Below are 27749 nucleotides of genomic sequence, written 5' to 3'. Positions count from 1 at the left end.
AGCCCTGCCCTGCCCTGCCCTGCGGACACCTTTCCTAAACCAGCCAGGGCTCTCCAGATGGAGAGTAAGAGAAGCTTTCCCTTCACAGAGGGTGGAACCAGAGGGTTTTACCACCCCTTGGGAAAGCCCCAACCTTGAAGCACCTCCTGGGCTCCCTAAGGGCGTGGGAAGGAGACTCTGGGTACCATCCTGGCCCTTCCTCAGCACCCAGCCAGGAGTAGGAAATGTCCCCTCAGCAATCCCCTCGCTGAGAGGGGCTGTAGGTGCCGAAATGACAAGTGGCAGCACCTCGGGGACCCCCAGCATCGCCCCTCTCCTGCAGGAGACAAGAGGGGGCTGATGAAGAGCGCGGAGTGCAGAGGGGCACGGCGGCGGCTCCTGCTGAAGGATGCGAACCCTGCAAGGATTCCCTGCAGCACCAGGAGGCCGCCCTGCGTGGAAAAGGGGCCGGTCCCGAGCTGGGAAGGAGGAGGAGAGGGTGGGTCGCTGTGTCTCCTGTCAGGCTCCCGCAGCCGGGCCGGCAGCGCAGGCGGCAGCGGGGCTCTGCTCTCACCGCGGGGCAGCAGCCCCGGCGCTCCCCTGCACCATGATCCTCTGGCTGTGCCTCTGCTGGGGCTTCTCCCCCTCGGCGGGACAGCCCGACTCGGAGCTGATGGCCAGGTACCTGGAGGAGCAGCTGCTGGCGGACTACAGCATCGTGGAGCAGGTAGGTTTTAAGGCGGTGGTTGTTCGGGAGCAGCAGGTGGACGCGGCTGGCTTATCCCCTCTCCCCCAGCAGTGTTGACATGCGGGGCAGTCTGATAAAAATGCATTTATTGCACCTGTCCCTGCAGCTCAGCTCCGTGGGAGGTGCTAGGACCAGCACGGAGTTGTGCTGGGGGTGCTAAGCCAGGAGATCACCCTCCCGTGATGGTGCTGCTGCCCCGGGACGGGTTCGGTCTGACATCCATCCCCACGGCTGTGCTAACGAGGCATTTCACAGGGACAAGGGAGTTAACGCAGTGTCCTGGCCACACTCCAGTCTGAGTAATTCCGAGTATTTCAAGCTCCGGGGAAAGTTTTTTCTGCCTATGGTCTTACTGTACTTGATTTTTTAACTCGTGCTGGATGAAACAAACCACACGAATTTCAGCTTCTAAAGCGCTTCTTGACAGTGAAAGAAAAAAATACATTCTACAAGTGGGGGCTGTTACGTTGTGTTATTGTGTGGCTTAGATTTTCTGAGGAAATGGGATTGAAAGAGCAATGAACTTTTTGCAAGAGTTTCGCTGGTGGTTTGGGAGGCTGCGATCCATTTAAAGTGGGAAGTGTCCCTGCCCATGGCAGAGGGTTTGGAACTAGATGATCTTTAAGGTTCCTTCCAATCCAAACCACTCTGATTCTATAAAAGCCTGAGCTTCAGGTCTGTGCTCACATCTGTCAGGTCCATAACAGATGCCATATGTGACTTTGGGTCACTTAGGCCATCAGTCATTTATCCAAATTTCATCAGATCTGAGAGGCTCTGTAGTATCTGAGACACCCATGTGGGCCTGACAGATACAACGCAGGAACTATGGAATACCTGTGCCTTGCTGGAGGTCAGGTGGGATAATCCAGTGTGTCTAAAATGTCAGTATTTGACTGCATTTGTCATCTTCTGCCATGCAGTAGGGTGGGAAGAATGAGACACTTCACGTGTATCTGTACCCATTGCACCTAGAATAGGAGGAATCTCTCCAGAGGCATCCATATCTTTCCCCTCTGAGGAAACAACTTTGTTGTCAACCCTGATTACCATGAATGCATGCATATTCCTTTCTGTGGAATTCAGCCAGAACCTAACACTGTTTTACAAACCCACCTATCTATATCTCCACCACTGCCAGTGGAGTGGTATCTGGGATCACTCACCTGCTTTAGGGGGAAAATCAGTTGCAAAGCTCAGAGAACTGGGTCACAGTGCTGAAATAACCTGGCTGATGTCACTTGAGGCAAATGAGGGTGTTTTCACAGGAGCTGTGTTGCTGGCAGGTCAGTGGCAGCAGTTGCTTCCACCAGAAAAGCAATGGTGTGTAAATAGGTGTGGTGAGCTGGTGCCCTGGGACAGCCAGCTCTAGAAGAGGACATCTGTCTGTCCTCACTGAACACCTGAGCCAGGCTGAGAACAGGCAGGTGCTCCCCTACATCTAGACACTGCATTAGAAACAAATCCACAGCACAGCTTATATCCCACACACCATGCTAGGACTAACAGATGGCAATAAGTTATGGGGTCACGACTAGCAATTATCTGGCTTTAATGAGTGTGTTGGAAGGCTTTAAAGCTAAAGGTTGATGGTAATTTGGAAATGGTTCTGTTAGATGATGCCAATGAAGCTGCCTGATTAGAACAGTCCAATGGACTGATCACAAACCCTGCAGCAGTGCTTTGGCAGTAGTCCTAGAAAACAGGATACTGCTATCTGGTGATTCTTAGCTCCTCACTGATGTACACTGGGTATCCCCAAGACTTTGGAAGATGGTTCTTGAGGGAGCCAAGTCACACAGAGCCTTCTTATGCAATTAAGCGAGCAAACAAAATGGGTTTGTGGTGGGGAAAGATAAAGCCAGGAACCAAGTTTCCAGTTTCACTGATCCGTCTTTAAAAACCCCTGTGACCATTCCATACAGAACAACAGGTGGATTTGTTCCAAAAGGCAAACCTTCAGTACAAAAATACTGAGGGGTATTGATCTCTCATCCCTGCCTCTGCTCCAAGCAGGACCAACTTCACAGACATTTATCTGTCTTGTTCTGAAGACCCTGCAGTGATGCGGACTCTGGAGCCCCTCACAGCAGGCTCCTGAGGGGCTTTATTTGTCTGAGATAACAGACCCAGACAGAAAGTTTCTTCCAAAACTTAAGATGCAAACAATTCCTCTCCTCTCCTCTCCTCTCCTCTCCTCTCCTCTCCTCTCCTCTCCTCTCCTCTCCTCTCCTCTCCTCTCCTCTCCTCTCCTCTCCTCTCCTCTCCTCTCCTCTCCTCTCCTCTCCTCTCCTCTCCTCTCCTCTCCTCTCCTCTCCTCTCCTCTCCTCTCCTCTCCTCTCCTCTCCTCTCCTCTCCTCTCCTCTCCTCTCCTCTCCTCTCCTCTCCTCTCCTCTCCTCTCCTCTCCTCTCCTCTCCTCTCCGAATTTCCTAAGGGACCTGTTTTCCCTTGGTTCTAATTTTATGAGATGCTGGCTAAAATAATGCAGAAGGAAATAGTAAAGATTCTCGTGGATGAAACTTTAATTTCCCCATTGAGCATTCCTGAGCTTTTCAGTGCATGATATAAACAGACATAAAATCATCTCTTTGGCAAGGGCTGCTGCTATTTCAGTGAAAATCAACAGCAAGGGCAATTCAGGTAAAAAAATATTGTTGCATTCTTCTGCTCTCTGGGGTTCCACTGACATTTTAAGATGGCATTTGGCTTCCCTCACTGACAAAAGACTTGCTTTGGGGAGGGACTTGATTTGGAGAAGTTATTGAACTGAGTCTCACACCATGTGAGAAGAAGTCAGAGGATTTGATGAGAAGGGTGATACAGTGAGCGATTGCACTGTCATAGGTGAAGCACTTTGTTTCATAATAAGGTCTGTGGCTGAACTTAAATATTTTTATTCCCTCTTTGCACATGACTAGTGCTTTTCTGTCACTGAACAATAAATACACAGTACCTGTGGAGAGTATTTAGGCAACAGATCTGTTCTTGAGCTAATATTTATCCAGCTGAAGCTGTAACTTTAATTTAAATTAATTATAGAAGCATAGAATGATTTGATTTGGACGGGACCTTAAAGATCATCCAGTTCCGAACCCTTGCCATGGGCAGGGACATCTTCCACTAGACCAGGTTGCTCCAAACGCCATCCAGCCTGGCCTTCAATATTTCCAGGGATAATTTTAGCATCCAGGGCCAGGGCTAAAGGCTGAGCTTCCTGCCATCATATAGAGGGTCCCTTGCCAGGCACCATTTGCAATACACCCAGCACCTCCTTGCCTGAGACAGCCACACTGCAGTGCTGAGCTTTGATCAGTGGGTCTGTTAATGCAGAAGAGACTCAGGTCTATTTTAACCAGAGGAACATTTGAACCTGGCCATGGGTGATCAGTCACAGCCCTGAGTCTGGGATTAAACAAGTGACATGTCTGCTGTAAGATGAGTTAACTCCCTTAACTCTTTGCAGGTTGCTCGCCGTGTCCCAAGACAGGCCAAATTCCTGCAGAGGCTGGTATGTATCACACCCTGCCTTTATTTTACCTCACAGGAACTGCACTTTCCCTGGATGTGTGTGTGTGTGTGTGTGTGTGAATCCCTGTGCCCAGGAATGCACTAACTATGTGATGGTAAAATGAGATTCTGGGTAACAAAAACAACAACAAAAAGTCTTCATTTTGATCAATGCAACAGGTACAGGTTCTTCTAATACTTCCCAACCCATCTTCTCAAGCCCAGGTTTGGAAAAGGAACTCTTAATGTTGCAAACCTTAACCACTCAGTGAACATTAGCCTGATGAAATCTCACTGAATTTGAAGAGAAAGGGAGATTTTGCTTTGAAATTTGAAGATTTGTTGTTCTCTGACAAAATCTACTGAAGAAAGGAAGAAAACAAGGAAGCCAATATCCTTCTTTCAGCACGGAAATCCAAGATTTAGATGTAGAGAGGCAGCCAGTGGAATTGCTGTTCATGGCCAGTTATTTTTCCTGGCTTTTCTGGGGACTTCCCAGTAGAGAACTGGTGGAACTCATTTCACACACTGAGCAACCATCACCTTAACAGTTTCTGGTTCCTTCATCTTTGACAGATTGGAATCAGCAGCCTAGACAGAAACTCTCAGGCTTATTACCAGTTTATTGCTTCTGATCTGAGAGACAGTCAATTTGTTTTGATGAAAGCAACTGATAAAGGCAAAAATACGGAATGGATTTCATTTATATTCAGCTCTTTTTCTGTCTTTCCAAATATTTCATGTAAACAAGCATAAAATAATTTGTTTGGCGAGAAAATTTCAGCTGCCAGTTTATCATCATAACCAGGACACCTCCACAAAGCATCCAGCCAACCTGCCTCATAGCAGTGTGCTAATCTGCTGCCTTGGCATTCCCTCACTTAATTTTTAATAGGGATGATAAATCACAGTGATAATAACATTAAACAAATTGTTTGTTTTGCTTTTTTTTTTTTCTTTGAGCTGCCTCTCATCTTCTGAAGGCCTTAATAAAAAGTGCAGAAAACTAACAGGCGTTTGTGCAGCTGTAAGTCAGAGCACCAGGCACTGATGGATTGTGCAAGAGCTCCAGGGAATGCAGCACAGGAATCACAGGCTGGAACTCAGGCTGCCTGCCCAGCCTGACTGAGCAACCTGTTTGGAAAAACAGCCTGTGCCCACACCATTTATATTTTCTATATACAGGGAATAGCAGATCCCTTCCAGGGTTAGGAAGATGAACCAATTCATTCATCCTCAGCTGTATGTGATGCCCTTATTCAGTGTTTGATTTCTCCAACGCAAACTCACATCCACCAGGAAGACAGAGGGGTGTTGAATGTCTTTTTTTGTTGTGTTTTTTTGCCATTCCACAGATTTTAATGATATCAGAACTGGAGCTTGCTCAGTGGCATCAAGATATTTGCCCCATCCCTGGAAGTGTCCAAGGCCAGGTTGGACAGGCCTTGGAGCAACCTGGTCTAGTGGGAGCTGTCCCTGCCAATGCTGGGGGGTTGGAACTGGATGATCTTTAAGGTCCCTTCCAACCCAAACCATTCTGTGATTCTGTAACAGCGGTCAGCTGAAGCCAGCAAAGAGTGGATTTAGCAAAAACACCCTAAGTGATGTGTTTTTTCATATAAAATATCATTAAGCTGTGGAACTCCTTGCTACAAGATGTTGCAGATGCTAAAATTTAAATGGATTCAAAAAGCAGCTGTGTAAAGTAATAGAAGAAAAATCCACAGAATACAAATATACCAGCAAAATACTACCCTTGACTTGGGATTTCCTTCAGCCACAAATTACTGAAAACTGAGAGAATATTTCTGGGTAGTATCAGTGTAGGTTGGACTGATTTGACACTCTTCTCTGAGCACGTGCTGTTGGTCCCTGACAGGGACAGGCTACAGGGTGGCTAACCCTACCAGGGTTAGAACTGCTTTTTTCTCACCCAACACAACCAGTCTCATGTTGTTGTCATAATAAGGGCAAGTTTGTGTTCTCTGTCACATTCGAAAGACTTTCTGAGTTCCTGTGAATCCATCAGTGCATTCACAGTGTCAGGTCACTGCAGAGCCACTTGGATCTAAAGTGAAAGGCAAAGGGCTTGATCCTCTTTTGCTGATCATCTCTCAGCTGCACATAAACCCTGAGTTTATGATGAACTGCAGCACATGGGGTGAATGCAGAAGGTCTGAAGTCAGAGAATTTGCTGTAGTTTCTGGTTCTTTCTGTAACTTCTGTTATTAAATCATCTGTGTACCTTGCCATGCCACAGGCAATTAGTGGCACGGAAGACTGAACGAACCATCAGCTCATTATAACTGAAAACATTCCTACAACCCTACTTTCAATCAAAACTACCCATCCTTTTCACCTTCAGGATAACGAGACTGGAAAGCCATGCCTATGTATCAGAACAGCAGGATCTAGTTCTAATTAAAAGCAGTTAATTAAGCAGTGGTCTAAGGGCGGGGCATTAGATCTGTACAGGGGTTTTCTAGTCTAGATCCACAGATCCATTGCACTGATCTGCCTAAAATCAATGAGGTGAATCCTACCCTGGAAGTTCTTATCTCTTGCCATTGTGCTCCATGTGAGCTGAGCAGCGTCCTGGACACAGGGCACATAGATAGATATCTATCATGATTAGGTAAATCTGAGACACATTATCAGTCTTTCCAAGCCTTGGAAGTGTAGGCAGGCAGGGCTTTATGCCAAGTCTGTTAGTAAATCTGTGTTTCCAGTAGATCTTCATTCTTCCATTTGCCTGGAATTTACTAACCCAGCAGCTTGGTTAGTTGGATGCTCAGTTACTTCTGATGCCATCAGCTACTGCAGAAATATTCTTGCTTCATACTGAGACAAACACTTGCTCCCTTTCTTAAGCCATTTGCCAAAATTATTTTTGTTCTGAAAGAAAGCCTGGACATGCAGCTGAAGAGCCTTTTCTTGTCCTCACAACTCTTATGTGACTGTGAGTTTTTATCAACCTCAATAGGAAGAGTCTCACTGTATTTGGCTCAGTGAGATTGCTCTGTATTTACAGTGTATTTTACCCTTTATCCCCCTTCTGGTTTTGAAGGTTTGGTCTTTGATTGTGTAAGTCGATGTACAGATTTTTTGTTCAAGGGCTGCTTACAGTTAAGTACACTGACGTATTCCAGGAAGAAAACATTTGAGCTCCATGGAGATGTTGCTGTCAGAAAACACATTAGCCTGGAGAAATGCTCCAGCTCAGGATTTGTGCACGAAAACACATTTCCAAGAAGCAGAAATTGGCTTTCAGCTTCCATTGCTACATCATGTGTCATTCACTGCTGTCTCTGCTGCTTCTCTGCTGGAAGGAGTCCAGTTTGGGCTAAAAAGCTTAAAATATTTTGCTTGAGATGTCACAGTGTCAGTGTTTTTTATTGAGTCTCTTCATCCATTGGCACAGACTTCCAGGATGGATTCTCAGCAGAGGAGGACTCAGTTGACTCCATTGACAGCAGTTTCTCTGTTTACACAACTTATGGATCTGACTGGATGAATTTGAAGGTGCTGCTTCATACATGGTGATGTCAGTCTTTCAAGAAGTTTTCCATCTGCTCTTGTGCACAGTGCACAGGGCAGGGTCTGTGACACAGTTCTGGACCCCATGGGGACATATTTTGGGCTTCTCTTCCCAGGCCACAAGGGAATAATCCTGATCCTCTCACACAGTCAGAGTTGAAGGCCTCAGTTTAGGACACAGATGGATTTTGTCAGGGTGTTTCACAACTTAAACGTTGGCATAAGCAGAGCTCTCAGACCCTTCCCAAGCTCTGGTGAATGTCTGTGGCCTCTGTGCATGAACAAAGGCAGTACCACATTCCTGATTTACTGTTCGCAGCTCACCTCTAATTGTGAGGACAAGCCCACTTGCCTGTTGTTGTCAGGAGGTCTAATACTAATCAGGTGGGAGTTTGCTAGTACATATTAAATATTAAATCCATTGAAACGCTGAAGGGGTGAGTTACCCCGAGGTGACCTTTTGATTCCTACAGGAAACCAGGCCTCGGATGTCCGAGTTCCACGTGAGATCCACGATCATTTCCCGCTACGCTTTCACCACCGTGTCCTGCACCATGGTGAACAGCGGCTCTGAGGCACGGGAAGCGGTGTTTGAGATGCAGATCCCAGCTGCAGCTTTCATCTCCAACTTTACCATGTAAGTAAGTAATGCACAGAGCAAGTCTGTGGATGCCGGGATATTAAACTCAAATCCTCAATGTAAACAGGGAGGGAAACTATTCTGTTTTCCATCTGAGTGTATTTTAACCACTTCCTTGTCCTCCTCTCTCTGATTTGAATGAGAAAACTCTCTTCAAGACCTCAAAAACCTTTCCAGAAAAAGTTTCAGCAAAACTGGCACATGTATTTATCTCGCCTGACTGACTGTAATGCCTAAGAACCTTCTTGTTCTTCCATGTTCTCCACATTGCCAGTGGAACAGAAATCAACTCCAACCAGCAGATAGGTTCAGTGGCTGCTGGAGGTGTGAATGATAAACCAAATAGAGAGAAACCTCATAGTGAAATGACTAATAAACTTTTGGTCTGAAACATATTTGGTTTGATCATGCTCAGATCCTCTCTACAGGCAGATATTGGGGCCACAGCTTCAGACTTGACCAAAGGGGATAGGGGGCCCAGTCTTTAAGAAATACTTTCATTTAGAGTGCATAGGAGGAATAACAGACTTTTGCCTTTGTACTGGGCTGGTATGTCCAGCCAGGGAATGTCTGAGTTGGCTTCTGTCCCAGACACTTGGGTGGACTCAGGAGAGTGACACCAGCAGCACTCTGAGATTCTTCTCACATCACCATCTGTGAACTCGCCTGCAACAAATGTACATCTGTCACTGTACTTGGGTGCAGAGTGACCATGCTGACATCTCTGATCTCTCCAGGAGCATTGGCAACAAGACTTACTATGGAGAGGTCACGGGGAAAGAAAAGAAAAATAGCAGCGATGCCAAAGAAAGGCACAAGAAACCTCCGAGCCCCACAGAGGGAAGGTGAGTGTTTGTGCATTTGGCTGTGTTCTGGGAAGGGATGCACTTTCCTTCCACCTTTATCTTGGCTGCCTTGGCGTGCCCATCCATGGATTTATAGGCAGGAGCAGCTAAACTGTTATCTGCACTGTCTGGTGTCATTCCTATACTTCAAGCCACGTAAAATTGCGTGTGGCCTTTTCCAACCCTGCCACACAACTTTTTAAATTCCAAGATGCTCCAGGATATACTACTAGGGGAAAGAATTGTTGTTACTTCCTGAATAATAGAAAGGAAATTTAAGGTCCTGTCATGGACAGAGTCATCCACTTCACTCAAGAGGGGAGCAACAATATACTTCATTTATATAAAGTAGTAAATCAACAAAGTTCAATGGTAAATGCAACAGGGGTTCAACAAGAATTGATGGGAAGGTTCACTTGATTATTTATAGGGAACAGGGTAGGCAAAACCATCCGTGGGAGGTGAAGGAGGCGATGTGTGATGTGTAATGGAGTGTAAAAGCGTCTTTGGATTTCCCTTCCAGGGAGAATGGCTATGAGACATTCAAGGCCTCTGTCTTCATTCCTCGCAAGATGCAGGCCAGGTTCATACTGCACTATGAAGAACTTCTGCAAAGGCGACTGGGGAAGTACGAATACACCGTCAGCATCCGGCCCCAGCAGCTGGTGGGGAGGCTACGAGTGGAGGTGAACATCCTGGAGAACTCAGGAATAGTGTCCCTGGAGGTGCCTCCCCTTCGAAACAGCAAGCAGAAAGGCAATGGGAAAGCTGAAGGTGAGGAGAGATTTTATGACTTGTGGTTCTCTTGTGGGGCCTTGATCACTCCTCGAGAAGTGGCCTGGCAGTGTTGGATCTGTTTTCTCTGGATGACTGTGTCTGTGTGGTATCTGTGCATGAGCCTGTGAGCACTTTGAAGCTTCATGAATACAGGGCTGATCCCATTCATCTCAATAACAGGCCTTTCTTTTTTTCTATTGTCTTTAAGAGCTTTGAACTGGGCCTTCAGGCCTTGTGCTCAGCTCTGGAGCAGCCTCTTCCCTGGCTTCCACATCTCCTGGGAGCTGTTTATTTTAAGTGAATTGTTTTTTCCATGCATCCATGCCAAGGCAGATAGGAAATCCTGCACTTCAGAACATGGGAAATTCCAAGAGGAAAATCCATGTTTTGCCAAAGCACTAAGTGCTATCTGAGCATCTGCTCTTACCTCCAACCGTCCTCGCTTGCTGTTCAGACAGTGTAAAGGTAATTTTTTCTGGTGTAAACCAACAGTGAGGGACTCGGGACACTGTGATTGCAACATGTAGTCAAAAAACTCCAAAAAAGAAGGATGGAAGGAGGATGTAGAGTCCTTTGGGACTTGACCCTCAGTCACTCCACGCAATACAGTGCCAGCAAAATCAGTGGAGCTTTTCATGTCTGCCACAGAAAGATCCTAAAGCACATGAACTGGAGTTAAACTGATTGCTCAGTGGGATCCTACTGATTTCATCCAAATCACAGTGAGATCAAGGCTCTCAGTGACTCGGACTATTTTCAGGTCAAGCCTCATTAGTCTCTGTGTCGTACATCCACGTGCCGTGTGATAAATGTGCTCTGCTCCTCATCAGGAGAGGCAGGAAGCCTTTTTTACCTATCAGGGAGTATCACAGTGCATTGTTGGCCTATGGTTTCCTGCAAGACATCTGGCATTGATCAAGGCTAGAGACAGGCTAAGAAGAGCAGACACACTGTTGGTCCAGTGCAGTATGGAAATTCCTACATGTAAATGACATACAGGGAAAACTCATGAAACTCACTATCCAAATGGCAATCTGGGAGCACTGACATTCTTGGCGTCATGCTTCAGATTTCAAAGAGCTCATATAAAAATGGGCCTGAGCTGTAGGATTCCATAATCCTCCCTAGCCAGTAAAATGTATATAAAATAGGGGTCCCGTTGCAGGATGGGTAATGCAACTGAAGCCCAGATTCCCTGTGCTTTATCTGTGTTCAGAATTCAGTTACAGACCTTTTCTGTCTGGAATCATCCCATGTGGTTGTCCACTATATTCCAGCTGTCATCTCTCAAGCTGTATCCAAAAACAAGCCATCATAGCTATTAGCTCCTCCCTGAGAAGCCTTCCTGCTCATATGATACCTGAAGACCCAAGAGTGTGGGAGGCTGTGGGTTTTTAAGTGAGACAGGTGAATTGTGAATCTCACATTTAAAGAGGGGCTGCTTGGCAGACAGTCTGTAAACTGGGAGTAAACCAGGAAAAAGTGTCTCTCTTGGATTCTCATGGCTTAAAATTCTTCAGTACCATTTGGCTGGGACAGCATGGAAGCGAAGCATACCAGACCAGGTGCTGCAATACTGTGTTACCTGTGGTACCCAATTTAGGGGTTGTGACTTAAAAAATTATGACATTCAGAACAGAGGCCTGAACATTGGAAAACAGTACTGCCTGAGCAGTTTGAGTTTGAATATGTCATAAAAATCCTTTTCCTCCATTTCCTGTGTTTAAGAAGATGTCTATAGTGTCTCACAGTTAATGATAAAATATGAGATTTTTGTAAGTATTAATAAGTTGCTTGAGAGTATGGAATGAAAAACATTGTGCCATCAAGCCTCAGCAAACAAGGGCAACCCAGGTTCTTGTTAATAGATCCCTTGGGGCAGATTAGAGTGAAATGACAATGAATGATCAGTGTTTGTAAATACACATGTAGGGTTTATTTTAGGACAACTTGATTGCACAGGAAAACAGATATGTTTTGGTTCTTATTATCTCTAGTAATATGACAAGATAAAACTATAAAAATATCACTTAAGAGAATGTATAAGAGTAGAAAGATCTCACCACCTGAAAGACTTGTGACAAGACTTGGTTGTTGTAATTTCAGTGTCTGATGGTCACAGACCAGATCCATCAAATGGTGAGAGAAGACATAGAGAAACCCGCAGAAGGCACAATCTATTGGGTTTCTATTCACTCAGGTTCAGGCGGGAATGCCCAAGTAACTCCCCCGTGGCGGGGAGTTTGAAATGGTTGTTGGAATGTTGTGGGTCATGGGACACTTTGGGAGTCTTTGACACCTTCTAAGAAGATACAGCTGCCTATTAAATTAGCGTTGTTGAGTCAATTACGGCCTATTATGGCCCATTAGCAGAGTGAACACCTTCAGGCTCTGTGTGGATGTCCTGGCACTGCCCGGGCAGGGGAGTTATCACAGCTGAGTTCACTTGATAAGGACAAAGAGACAAAGTTCCCTCCTCCCAGGGTTCACCGCTTTCCTCACCTGGTCCAACACCAGCTGTAGCCTGAGCTGGGCTGTGCTCACCCCTGGGTGGGTGCTTTGCACCTCAGCAGCTTTCCCTGAGTGTTTGAGCCACCAGCATCCCAGTGTCTCCTCCAGGGTCACTTGTGGATACGTTCTTCTCCTGGCTCTTAGAGAGTTCTGCACGCATCCTCTCTGAGTATGGAGCAGAGGCAATGCGATGACAGGTCTTTCCAGGATATTTCTTTTGACAGCAACTCCTGTGCACATGGCTCCATCTGGGAGTTGTATTTTTCCCAAAGGAAGGTATTAGGCACGTGAGTTTTGGAAAACAATCTTTTGGCATGTGCAGGTGCTGTCCTCTGTCACATGCAAACCCCTAAACAGGAGACATTGAGGCCAATGATCCTGACATCCTCTGGTGACCTCAGAACAGAGCCACTTTCTGAATGATGTCCTGGATGCTGTCCTCATCCTGTTCCTCCAGTGTAGCTGTGTGAGAACTAGTCATGGGCTTGAGCAGGAGGCACTAGGCTGCTTGAGGATGACTGTTTCGTTCTGAAGTCAAAGGTCTCAGAAAGCTTTTTATTTCTTATAACAGCTGTCTGGAAGTTTCCACATGTTAGTGGTGGATGAACTCTGCGTTTGAGCTCTAATTCTGACTCTGCCAGACTCCAAAATAATTTAGGTTAAACCGTTCCTCTGTGAGGATGATAATTTCATATGGAAAATGCTTTTTCCTGCTCTGTTTACTTCTTCAGCTGAATTTAGTGGAAAGATTGTCTGAAGGCTCTACTAACTCCCTCAGTGTGAGCACAAACCAGCCCAAGCATTTGGAGCTCATCCATGCTCCGGACTCTGAAACATCTCATTGATTTTTCTTTCTCTGTCACTTGTTTAAAAAGAACAAGGCCAATAAACAGAGGAGAATAATTGTGATCCAGATATCAAATGCTGCTTAAAAAAGAAACCTGGGGGAAGGCATAGGAACTGTGTTTAAGAATATAAAAGGCTGCTGCAAGGAGGAAAAGGATCCTGTGCCTTCTGTGTCAATAGCTGAAAGAACAAGAAGTCATGGGTTTATAATCCACAAGTTAAAATGTAAATTAGACATTGAAAACATCTAACAGTGAAAAAAGTGAAGCTCTGGAAAGGACTGGCAAGTGCAGGCACTGAGTTTCCATTCCTGGAGGTCTGGAGTGTTTCCTGATTGTATCAAAAAACTAAGTAGGAAGGGATTTGGTCTGGGAACATGGGATGAATTAGATAAGTTACCTTCTATATCTGATTTTTGTTATTCTAGAAAAAAGAATAAGGTTTTTTGGACCTTTTCTCTCAGACCATTTTTTGGTTTTTAACTTCTGTCCCAGAGATGGAGATGAGTGGCTATGAAGAGGGTGGGAGAGATTCCTCAGCAATTCTTATTTACAATGGCTATGTGAGACAGCATTGGAAACTTCCTCTCCAGAGATCCCTAGAGTACTGTCTGTGTTACAAGGGATGACATTTATCACCTCCAGAGAGTGTTTTGAGGAGCAACAGAGGAAGGCAGTGTGATCCACATCACCTAGATTCCACATCACGTTGAAAAACAGATGACGTGTGATTATGCTCATTTACCAGGTGGGGAAACAAGGCATGGAGTTGCTACCTAAATCAGCTGACTTCCAGTGCTCCATGGAAATGTTAAGACTGGAGCTCATGCTGTTGTGGTGCAGGATCTTGTCCTCACCCATCACTGTGTTTATGGCAGAGAAACATGGAAGTGCTGCCCAAAGGCCACGGACATGGACGTGCAGGAGGAGTAAGGAGGGAGCTTCTGTTTCCAGCATGGGACAGATTCTCACTGACCCCCGTGTGAGATGAGAGCCTAACCCACAGCAGGCTTTCCTTTCAGCAGTTAAGGAGAAGTAACGTGAAGCCCTCAGATCAGAAAATATAAATGAACTTTAAAGCCATTTCTATGTATTCTAGGCATTTCCCACACACTGGTAGTTAAATGGGATTTCTGGAAGCAATAGAGGACAGATGGAAAAATCAAGAAGGCAAATACAAGCAAATCTGATGCATTATGTATTAAAAACATATTGCATCTGTTGATTCATCAGATCAAAGGGCAGCTATAAAAATAAAAACAGATCAAGACTGAGGTAAAATCTTATAGTGATGTTGATTTATAACTTATCTTTGCCAGGAGGAAACTGAACTGTACACGGATTTTAGAAAAAATGTCAGAGCTCTGGGTTATCATTTTATAATCCCCCTCTAAGATCCAACACAGGTGTCCTTATGTGATTTCAGTGTATTGGCTGGGACCTCCCTTTCTGTTTCCATCAGCATGAATGGACTGGAGCTGGCACAGCATGAGAAGCTGTGATGCAGAGTCAGTTCTTGATTTTACTGAAATTGAGTGGTGTCTGTCATTCAGTCTCCTTGGACAAGGCTTTTGCTGAGGACTTTTTTTCACATTCCAGCTGCTCTAACTATAATTTCCTTGTGTAAAAGTTGGGCCTATGATAAAACCCCTCCCTATCTCAGTAGAACAGTCTTGTGCCTTGTCTATTCAAATGCCATCACAGGACAGCTGTGAAAGTAAAGCGAAATCATCCTGGGAGTAACATCCTAGAGTGCTATTGACTTATGAATCTTACTCTCATTCTTTTGCCTAGAGGAGCCTAGATTGTACATAGCACTTCAGAGTAAGAGTTACAGATTTGGCTAATCATTTTCTAAACCCACAAGGACCCCAATCCTGGCATTTCTACAGACTTTGACCTGTGGGGAGTCAGGTAAGTTAGGTAACCACTCCATGCCTCCATTTTCCTACTTGTTAAATGGACATAATCACATATTTCTGGTTTTGTAAATCACGGTGGGGTCTGGATGTGAGGTTGTGATCATTGCTGCACACAGATGTCACATTGCCTTTCCCTAATGCTTCTCAAAGCCCTTTGCAAAGGGGAAGTGCCACTGCTGATTACATAAACAGAGCTATAGGAACCCCTGGAGTGGAGTTTTCCCAGACTGCCTTCACCTTGTCATTTGGATCAATATTGTTAATTTATTGTTAATTAAAATTATCCTAAAGCAGATGTCTGTCTGGCCAGATGTACCATACCCTAATCTCTGACACTCTTGACTTGATCTCTACTTGCATAGTGTGAGCCTAGAAATTAAGCTTAGATGTAGGTATTTGCATTGTGTATACCTGAACTGGAACTGAAACTCTCCCAACCCTGATTTCCCTGTCGTACCACAGATTTTTTGGGCATTTTTGGCAAAGATTTGATATTTCCCCTTACAGTATAATTAAGCAGCTGATTCCTACCAATTCTAATCAGCCCAGGAGCAAACATAATAGAACTTCTGTGCCTCAGAGGAGTGTTGGAATAATCACTGTGAGAGCTAAAGCACCCATGAACAGCTTCAGCTGAGACTCTATTTTCACGTTTTCAAACAGTTAGGAAAATGGGGAAAGCCCCCAAAATCTGGAGAAGTTCAGGGGCCAAATCTGACCTTTGTTCAGTCTCGTGTAAGGGTCCCAATGGAGTTCCAAGGGCAAGAACAGTTGGCAGACCAAAAGAGGGTAAGGTGGGATTTTGTTTACATAGGGAGGCAACAGGGAGCTTCCACATCTCTTAAGTTTTAGAGAATGAGCACAGATAACAATACAAGGAGAATTTCCTGTGGGGTGACTCAGACCTAAGTAATTGTCTTTCTCTGAGGTGCCCTCCGCCAGGCACACCCCTCTTTATTGATTCAGGATGGATTTTCAGAGTTTAGGATGAGTTATGTCTTAGGGATGCAGTTTGTGTGACTGCACTGGCAGTGTTGGAGTTTGTCTGAATTAGTTAGACTGAAATTGCAGTGACTATAATGATAATTTTCGCTGAACATAAAGGCAGCTAAGGTGACTTGTCAAACTGCAGACATTATATATAAGACACTTGTCAGATCAAGGGATCAGTCACTCAGATCAATCCCACCTCACATGCCTGCAGTACGTCTGAACATGCCACCTCAAGAATTCTTTATAATCAATGAGGAAGAATCTACAGTGTGATTCATCTAATCCGGGAAGAAATGTTGAAACAGGTCAAATGAATCATGCTTGCATCCACTGGCAGGATCTCAGGTGTAGGATCTGCATCCTGGCTGTCTAGAGCTGGCTGCAATTAACAGCATGTACATATCTGAGGTGGTGTGTTTGGCTGAACAGAACTGAACACAGGACTTTTGTGTAAACATTTATATCCCTTGTGAGGAATGAGACAACTCTTAGTTAAAAATTAAAACAATTTATTAAAAGTGGAAAAATTGAGAAATTAGCAAAATATAAAAATTTGGGATCCTATGGCTCGGTAGATGGTATGCCCCAGGAGCGCAGGGATTCTTGATCTTCTGGCTGAAACAGCACTGAACCTCAGGCAGAGAAAAAAAAGGCTTGCAGTGCTAGGCTGGTCAAAAAAAATGTATTTCTAAAGGCTCCTTAAAAGGAGTAGGTTTTTCCAGCACTGAACTCCTCAACAGGCTGGAGGAGAGAAGGGGCGTGTCTTTCTCGTGCTCGTTGTTTTATAGCCTTTGCTCCGCCCACAGCCCACCCACAGCCCGCCCCTTTGGTTTAAGGTGATTGGTGTTTTCCCTTTGACAGATTATCTCTGTCCACCAATCGCTCATCCTTGTCAGAGGGGTGGTAGCAGTTGAGATAAGGGTTATTAAAATTCAGGTTGCTATGGTACTTGCCTACAGGGCAATGGCTATGGGGGCTGGGCTGTTTGTTGGAACTGGGGTTTTGAAATCTGCCTTGGAACCAAAGTACAAGTAAAAACATAAAAAAATACATCCAACACATCTTAAAACACTTGTAAAAGTATACAGTAAACACAGGAAAGATAACTTTTATGGTGTACAAGTGATTAATGGAACTTAATTTTTGGTACCTGGGCTGATGCGTTAATTTTAACATTCAATTTAAAAATATTTAACTCAAAATTAATTAATTAAAGCACTTAATATGCAAAGACCAAGCACAAATAGGGATTTCATGTATGACACCCTGATAGCAATGCAAGATGGGTTTCAGTTTAAAATTAGAGGAGAGGGGTTATTAAGTTCTCTTTTTCTCACTGGTGAGCTGAATCTTCAATCTCAGCAAGTCCCTGTGGTGGTTGACCTGGCTCCATGGCAATACCACCTGTGCTGTGCTTTGACATCTGTAAGGCAATGGGAAAAACCTGTAATATTGTGGTTTTATCTCAACAGGTGATGTGTCTCCTCCTCCCTCTACTGTCATTGGGCACACCAAAACCTTAGCTAAGGTTACATTCAATCCCAGTGTTGTTGAGCAAACCAGGATTGCCCGAAATGGAATTTTGGGAGATTTCATAATTAGATATGATGTCAACAGGGAGCTGAGTGTTGGGGATGTTCAGGTACTGTACACATAATTAATCTTTTCTGTTTTATTAGCTGTACCTGAGGTGGTTCAATTGTCTTGCTTGCTCCAAATTCCTAGAAAATGCTTTCAAAGTGAAGGCTACTCCTCCATCCTGTAAGAACTATCCAAAATAAAACCAGTCAATTGGCAGCCACAAGATGGACTTAAACTCCAACTTCATGAGCTTCTTTTTTGTGTCTGCTTTTCAGTTTCTCAATATACTGGCCGTACATATCTGGATACAAGGCTAGTCCCTCAAGTGCGTGTTGTGGCTCTGATTTGTGGGCACACGTGTTATATCCTTGCTGCATTTGGAAGGAAACCCCAATGTCAGTCATGGAAGGAGATGTGGAGAGGTCCAGTTGGCTCATCCAGCCTGGATGAACAGGGGACCAGAAAGAAGAAGGAAATCAAGCAGCATTCATACCCTCCAGTGTACACAGAGTCACTGGAAGCAGCCAAATATCTAAATATCCTATAATGATGTGTGTGGAATATTGCACCACGATCTACCTTTGATTCCTGGCTCCCTTGCTCTTCCACAGATCCTCAATGGGTATTTTGTGCACTACTTCGCCCCCACAGATCTTCCTCCATTGCCAAAGAACGTCGTGTTTGTGCTGGACAGCAGCGCTTCCATGGTGGGGACAAAGCTGAAGCAGGTGAGCTCCTTGTGTCTGCTATGGACTGCTGGGCTCTCAGGTGGCAAAGCTTGGTCCAGACTTTGTCTCACCATTTTTCTTCTGCAAAATGTTTGCTGTGTTGTTGGAAGCCGCGCGGGATGAGGAGCCCGGATCCCCGGCGGGGGGGAGTGAGAAACAGAAATCCAAACCAATATGGTTGAATAAATGAACTCCGTTTTATTAGCAGTCTAAAGGCACTTATATAGTATACCAGCTTGTTAGCTCCTAAGTGGCTTAAAGCTTATCAAGACACATTTCTATTTCTACATAATTGGACTACATTGGCAGTTTTCCACAGTCTTGTTATGATCAAAAGAATTTTGTGCTCACCTCCCTTGTTCACTCCCGGACAGCACACCTGCAAATTCCTTACTCCCTGTATTTTCTCAGGCCGAACTGTTTACTTTCACACAGGGACTTTCCCACGGAAAATGTCTCTCACACACACAGGCCCAAAAACCTCCAGCCCTATTGCTTGCACAGGTCTTTTATTGATCCCAATAATTCTATTCCCCAACACTGTGTGTGAGGTGAGAGGTGGCTCTGAGGACACACAGAGGTGAGATGATTTGCCTGCAATGGGAAATGATCATGTCAGTGGGAATGGAATGGCGACAAGAAGTGTAGAAGGATTCACCGCTCTGTAAAGGTCTGTGCTGCCAAAACTGAGCATAGGGTTGTCCTGGGCAGTTCTGTTTTGAGTGGCTTGAGAAGAGGCAGATTAAGGAGAATTCCAAAAGCAAAGTGCATTCGGCAAACTACTGTGTCCAGTCTAACAGCACAGAGAAGACACTGCTGCCTTTAAATTACCTTGGCAAAACACTTAGTGAAGTATAACTCAAGAGGTTCTGCTGAAAGAAAATCATTTTGTCCTTTTTGGAAATCTGAGTCTTTCAGAACAAGTCTCAGATGTTTTCCCAGGGCACAGACCTTAACGTGAGCCACCATACCAAGCGGAAGGGCACCTCAAATATAAATGGAATATGGATTCTATAGATCCTAATTATCTTCCTCAGTGACTGGGGAAGAAGATGACTCTCTCATCAAGAGAGTTATTAACAAGCATTCCTAGTCCTTTGCTGAATGAAGTATCAAATCAAGATGCCTGTGACTCTGTACAAAGTCCTGTGGACAGGGCCTGGCTCTTGGCTTTCTGTTACCCTCCTGCTGAAAAATGACCACCCTGCCTCTCAGAACAAACAGTTCTGGCACAAATGCCCCAGTTCTGCATGCTGGAAGTGACCAAGTACTGAACCAGGGAGATTAAGACTCCAAAGGGCTTTGGTGCTCTTGTGAGCTGCACAAGTAGTCAGCAGATTAACCTTGCACTATGAAAGCTTTTATTGTCCTTCTGTGAATCAGAGTTTCTTTTCATTACACCTACTAGAAACAACACTGCCATTAACCCCTGAAGGTTTACTTCACAGCCTAGGCAGTTCCTGCTGGTAAACATGCATGAATATCAGGTAAATTATCTATGGAGAGGTTCCTCCTGAGCCTGAAGTGAGAGAAGTGTCTATCCAGAACCTTTGTTGAGGGTGTACCCAACTTTTTGCCTGTTATCTCAGTATATTCTTTTTGTGGAGAACCACTGCTACGTTATGGAGGAGTGCTATGTGATGGAGGCACTTATCTTCCTTTGATTCCAGATGCTCCAAAAAATAGAACTTTATGGAGTTAAGATCAGAATCGTAAAACCCCCACATGGATTAATCAAGAAAAGACCAAAATCTAGGATTGGCTGAAAAATAAGCCTCTCTTGGTTCTCTAGGAAAGAATGATCAGTTACAGCCATGTCTGCTCAGTGTCCTTTTTACCCAGTTGTTGATGCTATTAAGATGTTTATTAAATTACAGACAGATTCCCTGGTGGCAGGATACATCTGAGCAGAGGAAATGTCTCCTTTTTTTCTTTTCTCTTGGACTCTCACAGCTGTGGTGGTCCGTGGTGGTGTGTAGAGAGCTGGGAAATCCCATGGGACTGTCTTTCCTCATTTCTCTCTACTGTGTCACATGCAAGGGCAGCTAAAAATACAGCCAGCAATTGTAAAGAGCGCTCTTGTGGGTCAGCTGCAGTGACCATGGCAAATGACTTTAGGATTGTATAAGCAGGGATGGGAAACATCAGCTCTGCACCTTTTTCCTGCAGTAACTGGAGGAGATTTTGTACTCTGCAGTCACCTGCCTTCATGAAGTAAATGGCAAAGTGACTCAAGTGGGGTCAGGATTCCATGTATCCTGCAGTTCCCATAACCCAACTGTGAGTCGTTTATCTTTTCCGCTCCCAACGTTTTCCATTCCTGACATGAATTTTTACCTGTTTGTGCCGTCCCTTTTTTCCTGAGTCTTTGAAGCAACAAATGTCCAGTTACAAACACATACAGTGAGACTGGTTGATCAGCTTGAATAAAATAATTGGAGATGTTTTGGCGATTTGGATAATTGGAGATTTGGGTACACGGTTTAGTGGTGAACACAGTGGTGCTGGGTTAATAATTGGACTTGATGATCTTAGAGGTCTTTTCCAGCCTTAACAGTTCTTTGGTTCTGTGATTAAGACCCTTGAAACATTACCCTCACATCACTAAGGGATGTATTAGCTTTGAGGGGAAGGTATTTCTCCTCAGTTTTCACAGCCTCTGAGCTCTGGTGACGCCAGCAGACTCGGATGTGTTGCAGCAGTCAAACTCCACTGAGAGTCTGAGCCTTTGCTACAGTCTCCTCTTAGTACTGGCAGGAAGATAAAGTTCAGGAATAGAAAATTCTTGAGCACGATGAGAAAAATATTCACATGCTCTAGGCTTTGCACATCATTACTGCTGTCCCACTGGCAAGGAAAATCCCTATGAACTTTGTTCCTTCATTTGCAAAGAGACAGCAAGTTCTGTGTGGAATAGTTGCTTTTAACAGCCAGGAGAGCCTGGGGAACAGGTTGTATCTTCAGGGTTTACTGGGAAGCAAAATGATTTGCCCTTTGAGCCGTCTGCCCTGCTGGTTTTATGGTACCTCTGGCTAGGTAGAAGGGGATATAGCAGTTTTACATTGGTATCACCAGGAGAAAGAGGGGCCAGTTATAGGTTCACCACTTTATGATTACCACGATTGCGCCCAGCTTCACTAAACATGGTGAAAAAGGACCCATGTTATAGAGCAAGCATGTTCCAAGCTGTCAGTGTATCCACAGGAGGATGAATTTGCAGGTATTTTGAAGATATATAGTAAAATACAGTTGTTTCAACCACAGATTCATTTCACCTTACCTTTCCCACAGGCAATAAATGCCACACACTCAGTTGAGCATTTGGCTTCACCGCAAGCCTGGCAACTTGTCAACAGTGGTGTGCCAGACTGTAATTTTCTCTGAGGTTAACTGCTCTAGGAGGAACCCAGCTGAAACTGGGACCTGCTGGGGATTTGCAAGGGCATCGTTTATTTGTCCAAGGGACACTGTTGGTACCCTTGAGTCACCGACACTGCTGGAGCCCATCTGAGGGCCCTATGTGCCCAGCCCCTCAACCTCTGTGCCTCAGCATAGACCCCCCTGAGGAGTTTCAGGGTGGTGAAAGAGCAGACAAGCACCTGAACACTCAATATTCTCCTTCCAAACTCCTCTGACTTCTGCTGGTTGCTGCAGAACTGGATGTGAGCCTGTTGACTGTTAGTCCAAATACTGGCGGCTACCCAGGAGAACAACCTTAAATCACCAGGGAACTTTGGAAAAAAATGCTAATTCTAATTACAGCCTTTAGAGCGTTCAAAGCTACTGTGACGAGGAAAGTTTTGTCAGGTTTTCCATTTCTGTTGGAAAGAAACAGCCTGAGAGAATGCAGAAGAGCTGTCTGCAGCACTAACAACTCCATGCAGCTGCCTCCTACTTAGGAATACAACACAGCAGAGTTTTCTCAGTCCTCTCTGGAGGTGTGAATATGGGATGTAAGAACTATTACAGTAAATAAGACATCAGATCCATATAGAATTCATTTGCTCTAAGAAAATAAAAATAAAATTTCTCTTCCAAGAGAAATGCAAGTGCTTGTCATGCAGAAAAATAATCTGCCTAACCCTAAAACAATTAAGTAGTGACAGGGTCAAACAGAGAAAAAAGTAACCCTCAGAGCAAGATGCTCTCAGGTATCCAGAGCAGGGAGCATCTGCTTCTGGTCTTAAGACTAACAGCCAATTTTGCTTCATGCTGAGGCAGTAGAAGCAGAGACAAAATTTCCCAGGAAGATCCCAGGCCAACTATAAAGTGCAAGTCCTTTAACTGGGTTCAGAGTAAATAGGATGCAAAGGTAAGGCAGAGTTTGGCATGGAAATGCTGCTGAGGCTTGAACTGAAAACCCATGAAGACACTGAGAGCTCTCCCAAAGGTTTCAATTGGACCATCACTGAGTTCATCAAAGGATGAACTTAAAACTGGTGCTGCTGATGTTCCAGACACAGCCCAGTGACCACCAGACAAGTCTGTAGTGAAATGGAAGTGGCTAAATCGGTCCATGCAAGTCAGTCCATGGATTGGGGTCATTGATGTTTATGGCCAGGCACAGCTATAACCAGAGTTACAGACAGCACAGCTCTTGGTCTGAGACTAGGACTGAGGGCCCAGGCTGGAGCTTAATTGGGCAGGAGAGTGGGTGCAGGCCCCAGACAGGGCTGGGCAGAGCCATTAAAGCCTCTTGGTATCCTCAAGGCTCTGGCGAATGCATAAAAGTCAGTGAAATGGAAGAGCTTTCTTTAGTAGTCCTGTCCAAGCTGGAATTAAGGATTTTTTTTCCAGCTGCTGGAGTAACACCTGGAAGCCAGACCTGGCTTCTATGTGTTTTCATCATGAATCTGTTATGTGAATTTAGATAGGTTATTTTCTTTGCCTGTGCTTGTCTCTTTGCAGAGTCTTGTCTCTTTAGCTGGCAAACGCATGTCTGGACTTATGGCTGTACAAAGATCCCCCAAGTCTAAAAGACACCAGATCTTTGCCAAGACTGAAGTTATTAGATTAGCACTGTTTGCAGCAACACTGCTATTTCTGAGTAGATACCCCTTCACCCTAAATCAGGGTGTGTCCTACACGTTGCTCAACTGGGACCATTTGTTTCTGGCTGTGGAGAGCAGCTGAAGCTCAGAAGTGCTTGTGGCACCTCACGTGGAATCCTGCTGGAGTGAGATCTTCCATGTCATATTATTGTCATCAAACAGTGTTCACAGGCAGCTCTGAGGTCCACATGATGTAATTTGAGATCCCTAAGGAATGAGGGATATGATGCTGTGTCATGAGGAAAGAGCTTTTGCTTGGATATTTATCCCTGATCAGTGACATAATCTTCTCCAAAACATCTGCTCTCTTCTCTGCAGAGTTTTGGACAAAGAATTGGCTTCTTCTTGTGCCTGAGGCAGTGGCTTAGGATGGAAATGGGCAGGGGAAGGGCTGGAGGCAGAGATGTGTGGGAGGGAGTGGGGATCCTGGAGCTGGAGATGCAGAGAGGGTTTGGAAATGGTGAAAATTGGATGTGGGGCAGGTGTTGGGGGACTGTGAGGGCCCTGTGGCAGACTCTTAGGTGGGAAAACTGACAAGTTTGCTTTTTAAAGGAACTATTTAGTGCTCTTTCATTGCTTAATGCTAACCCTGAGCAAAAGTGCTGGGTCTTTCCTTCAACCAACAAACCTTTGTCACCATCCCTCACTCACAGGAGATCATGGAATTCTAAAATGGTGTGGATTGGAAACGACCTTAAAGATCATCCAGTTCCAACCCCCTGCTATGGGCAGGGACACCTTCCACTATTCCAGGGTGCTCCAAGACCTGTCCAAGCTGGCCTTGAACACTTCCAGGGACGGGGCAGCCACAGCTTCTCTGGGCACTCTGTGCCAGGGCCTCACCACCCTCACAGGGAATAATTTCTTCCCAATATCCAATCTAAATCTCTCCTCTTTTAGTTTAAAGCCATTCCCTCTTGTCCTATCACTAGAATCTTCTTGTAAAGTCCCTACCACATGTCCTGTAAAAAGAAATGAAAATGGGGAAGCCACAAGGGAGGAGCAGCACATCTCTCCTAGCAGGTTACACCCATGGATAGGATGTTCTGAGTAGGGGCTAGAAAGCTTCAAACCTGTTAGGCTTCAGGCTGCTGAGACACCTGGTCTGTGAGAATGGCTACATGATGAAGGGTGGGGGTAATCAGTATGAAGAGCACAATGATTTCTGTATCAGCTCAATTCCTGCTGTGTAACACAGCAGCTGATGATTGCTGAAATTGAGGGGACGTGTTGTGGACAGCTCTTGGGCATGTCAGCTCTTCCAGCACTGTGTTGGGGCTGATCCCTGTGACAGAAAATGACAGTACCCAGTTACTGGAACAGTTTTCGTGCCCTGGGATGAACTCCATCTTCTGAGGATGGGCAGAGGGAGAGATGTCAAGCTCTGCATTGAGGGCATGGGGCATTTTTCCCTCGGTGCTGACCTTTTTGCTGCTAACTCCATGGAAACTTTTTGTCATGCTGACAGGGTGGGGGTTTAACTGTCTGATGGGGATGTTATGGGATCTGATTCCACTTAAAATGAGCTAAGCACAAGACAAGAATGTGGCCTTCAGACACTGCTGTGTCAGTCTGGCTGTGTGCCCATGCAGCCCCATTTTTTCCAGTAGGGTTATTTCAGTATAGCCCTGTGGGGCAGCCCTTAAGCTTTTCCCTTTGCCTTATTTACTGTACGGAATTGTTTACTGCTCCAACTGTAATCCATTCTGCACTGGGATAAGGGCTTCCAGTAATGATGCCTGGTGCTGATTACAACTTGCCTCCTTAAATCTTCACACTGGCATTTATTCACATCCTCAGTGCTGCAGTGGGATTGCAAAGACTGAGCATCTGCTCTGCTCTGCGCTGTTCATGGAACTCCAGTTCCTGAGAAATCAGATCAACTTTTGATCATCAGACTAGTTTTTCATGTATTTATCCTCACCATGCTGCTGGGTGCTAGAGAAGTGAGTTATCCCAACTGATCACATCCTTGAAGACAGTTTTATCGTCCACTGAGCAAAAATTGAGTCCTGTCTAGGATGGATGTGGAGCTAAGTGTTTTGCTCAATGTTAAGTGGAAAATCTTTTTTAGAAAAGGCAATAGGAACAAATGTTTGTTCTAAAGGATGGTTGTTTTCCAGACCAGGAAACTACAGAGCAGCTTTTTTTAAAGCCATATAGGGAGTCAGCAATGTTCAAGTGACCAGCAAGGGATCTGCGATGTTCAGGAGGGGGAGAAAGGACCATGGACTGGAGACAGACCTTTATTGTCCAGAGCTCTACATTCAAATTCCCTCCCATCACAGGCCTGTGTCAGTATAGAACAAAATGCTTGTTGTCCAGAATTGCGAAGGAGTTTTCCCTGGTTACGCCATTCTGGTCTGCCAGGAAGAAAGCACAAAGATACATTGACAGGGAGAGGGGCAGTTGCAGTCCCTCAATTGCAGGGCATTCCCTGTGGAGGAAGAAGGGGCCAGTTGTCCACTCTGAAAGTGGGATGCAGGAAGGCAAAACAATCCAAGGATTCACTTCTGGGTTAACCCCTCTTTTTGGTACAGAAATCCCTGTTGCTGGCAGGTGACATGTGACCAGCATTATGTGGGCAGAAAGGACACTGGGACATGGAGGAAAGCAAAACTCACAAGATGTGGCTTCAAACCTCAGCAGGAACAACACTGCCCAAACCTTTGCTCTCTCTGTTCCTCGGTTCTCCCTATAACCCCACTGCCTTCCCTTGGCTCTGGACCCAAACCAAATCTATGGCAGCACCTTGTCTGACCATGGTAGCACCATTTCAGGAGTGACTTTGATGCCAGCCTTTCCTTAACTCACAGTATTAATCCTTCTGACAGACCATGGGGACATTGATGAGCTACGGCTCTTGTTTGGAAAATCCCTCTCTGGACCTTTTCATCAGCTGTCTCTGCATGCTTGGAAAGGGAAAGAGAAGAACCAAAGCACAGAGGACATTGAAGTGGAGGAAGGAGCTCTTTTGGTTCTCCCTGTAGTTCCTTGCAATCTTTTGCCAAATAACATATTCACTTGTACTTTTCTCCTCCTTGCTGTAGGAGATCTCATTTCTGAGCCCTTCTCTGCACTGTTGCACTCTCAGACACGTTAGTGGACAGAACTATGGGTTCCTAATTCCCTCAGAGCTTACATCTTGTGCCTTAGCTCCTTTCCTGTTGAATTTGATTTCTCACAAGGGATCGGGAAGAACAAAGGGTGCTGAAATTTTGCCTTCTAGTTGTGGGATCTTTTAGCACATGGATGCAGATGGCCCCAGGTCTGCTCTCTGCAGGCTGTTCTCGTGCATCTCTCAGTTAATGGGCCCCGTTTTCCAAAGGCTGTGGCTGGGAATGCTCTCCTCTCTGCTAGCAGTGTTCCCTAGACTGGCTGATCCTGAGCCCAAGGAGTTTCCTGGTGCTGGCTGAGCTGGAAGGGGCTGTGTCACTGGTGATGAAGTCCTGCTGCCCAGCTGTTGCGAGGGCGGATGGATGAAACACTTAGAAGTGCTCCTAAGGCGATGGAAAGTGTGAATACGTGGGCTTGGGATATGCATTTTAATGAGGTGTTTGAATTCTCCCCTTGCTGCCTAGCAGGGCCAATGTCTGGCAGTGCCACAGCTTCTAACAACCACATATTGTGTCCCTTTGAGCTGCACAGCTCTCAGGGTAGCCAGGCTTCACCCTCGCCCCATTCCCCAAACAAACAAGGGACTGTGAAAGAAATGTCATCAGGACTCAGATTCCTCCTAAAAGGTGCCCAGATGGTCTGACATCATCCCAGATGTCTCTGAGGCAGATCTTTGACCCAAAAAAGGGCTGAAGGCTCTCAGCTTTCCATAAGAGTGTCTGTCTTCCCATGCTTTGCCCCACCAATGTTTAAGCAAGATGAGGTCTGTCAGAGCTAACTCCAAGGGCTGGGTACAAGGCTGACAAATCACAGCCTAACTCGAGTGTAGCTGAGGGAGTTCTCCTCTTCCTGCTGTTGCTGGGGTGGTACAGCTCTGAATCACCTTGTCCGTGATTCAGGGCCCATAGCAAGCAAGAACCAGAAGAGCAGCAGCTCTGTTGCATGTCCAGGTGTCAGTGTGGAGGTG

At 45.3% G+C, this 27749-nt stretch overlaps 1 protein-coding gene across 1 annotated transcript in view; it reads left to right on the top strand.

Moving 5' to 3' along the window:
- Positions 1-339: 339 nt before the first annotated feature.
- The window catches only part of ITIH5 (inter-alpha-trypsin inhibitor heavy chain 5), a 45162-nt gene continuing 17752 nt past the window's right edge, over positions 340-27749 (top strand). Inside the window, 8 exon segments of the mRNA XM_069034563.1 lie at positions 340-420; positions 422-706; positions 4192-4236; positions 8246-8409; positions 9150-9257; positions 9781-10031; positions 17778-17947; positions 18498-18614. Coding sequence (XP_068890664.1) covers positions 340-420; positions 422-706; positions 4192-4236; positions 8246-8409; positions 9150-9257; positions 9781-10031; positions 17778-17947; positions 18498-18614 — 1221 coding nt within the window.

The sequence above is a fragment of the Aphelocoma coerulescens genome, chromosome 1A (genome assembly GCF_041296385.1).
Source record: "Aphelocoma coerulescens isolate FSJ_1873_10779 chromosome 1A, UR_Acoe_1.0, whole genome shotgun sequence".
Taxonomy (NCBI): domain Eukaryota; kingdom Metazoa; phylum Chordata; class Aves; order Passeriformes; family Corvidae; genus Aphelocoma; species Aphelocoma coerulescens.
This window is presented reverse-complemented; position numbering and strand designations above follow the sequence as displayed.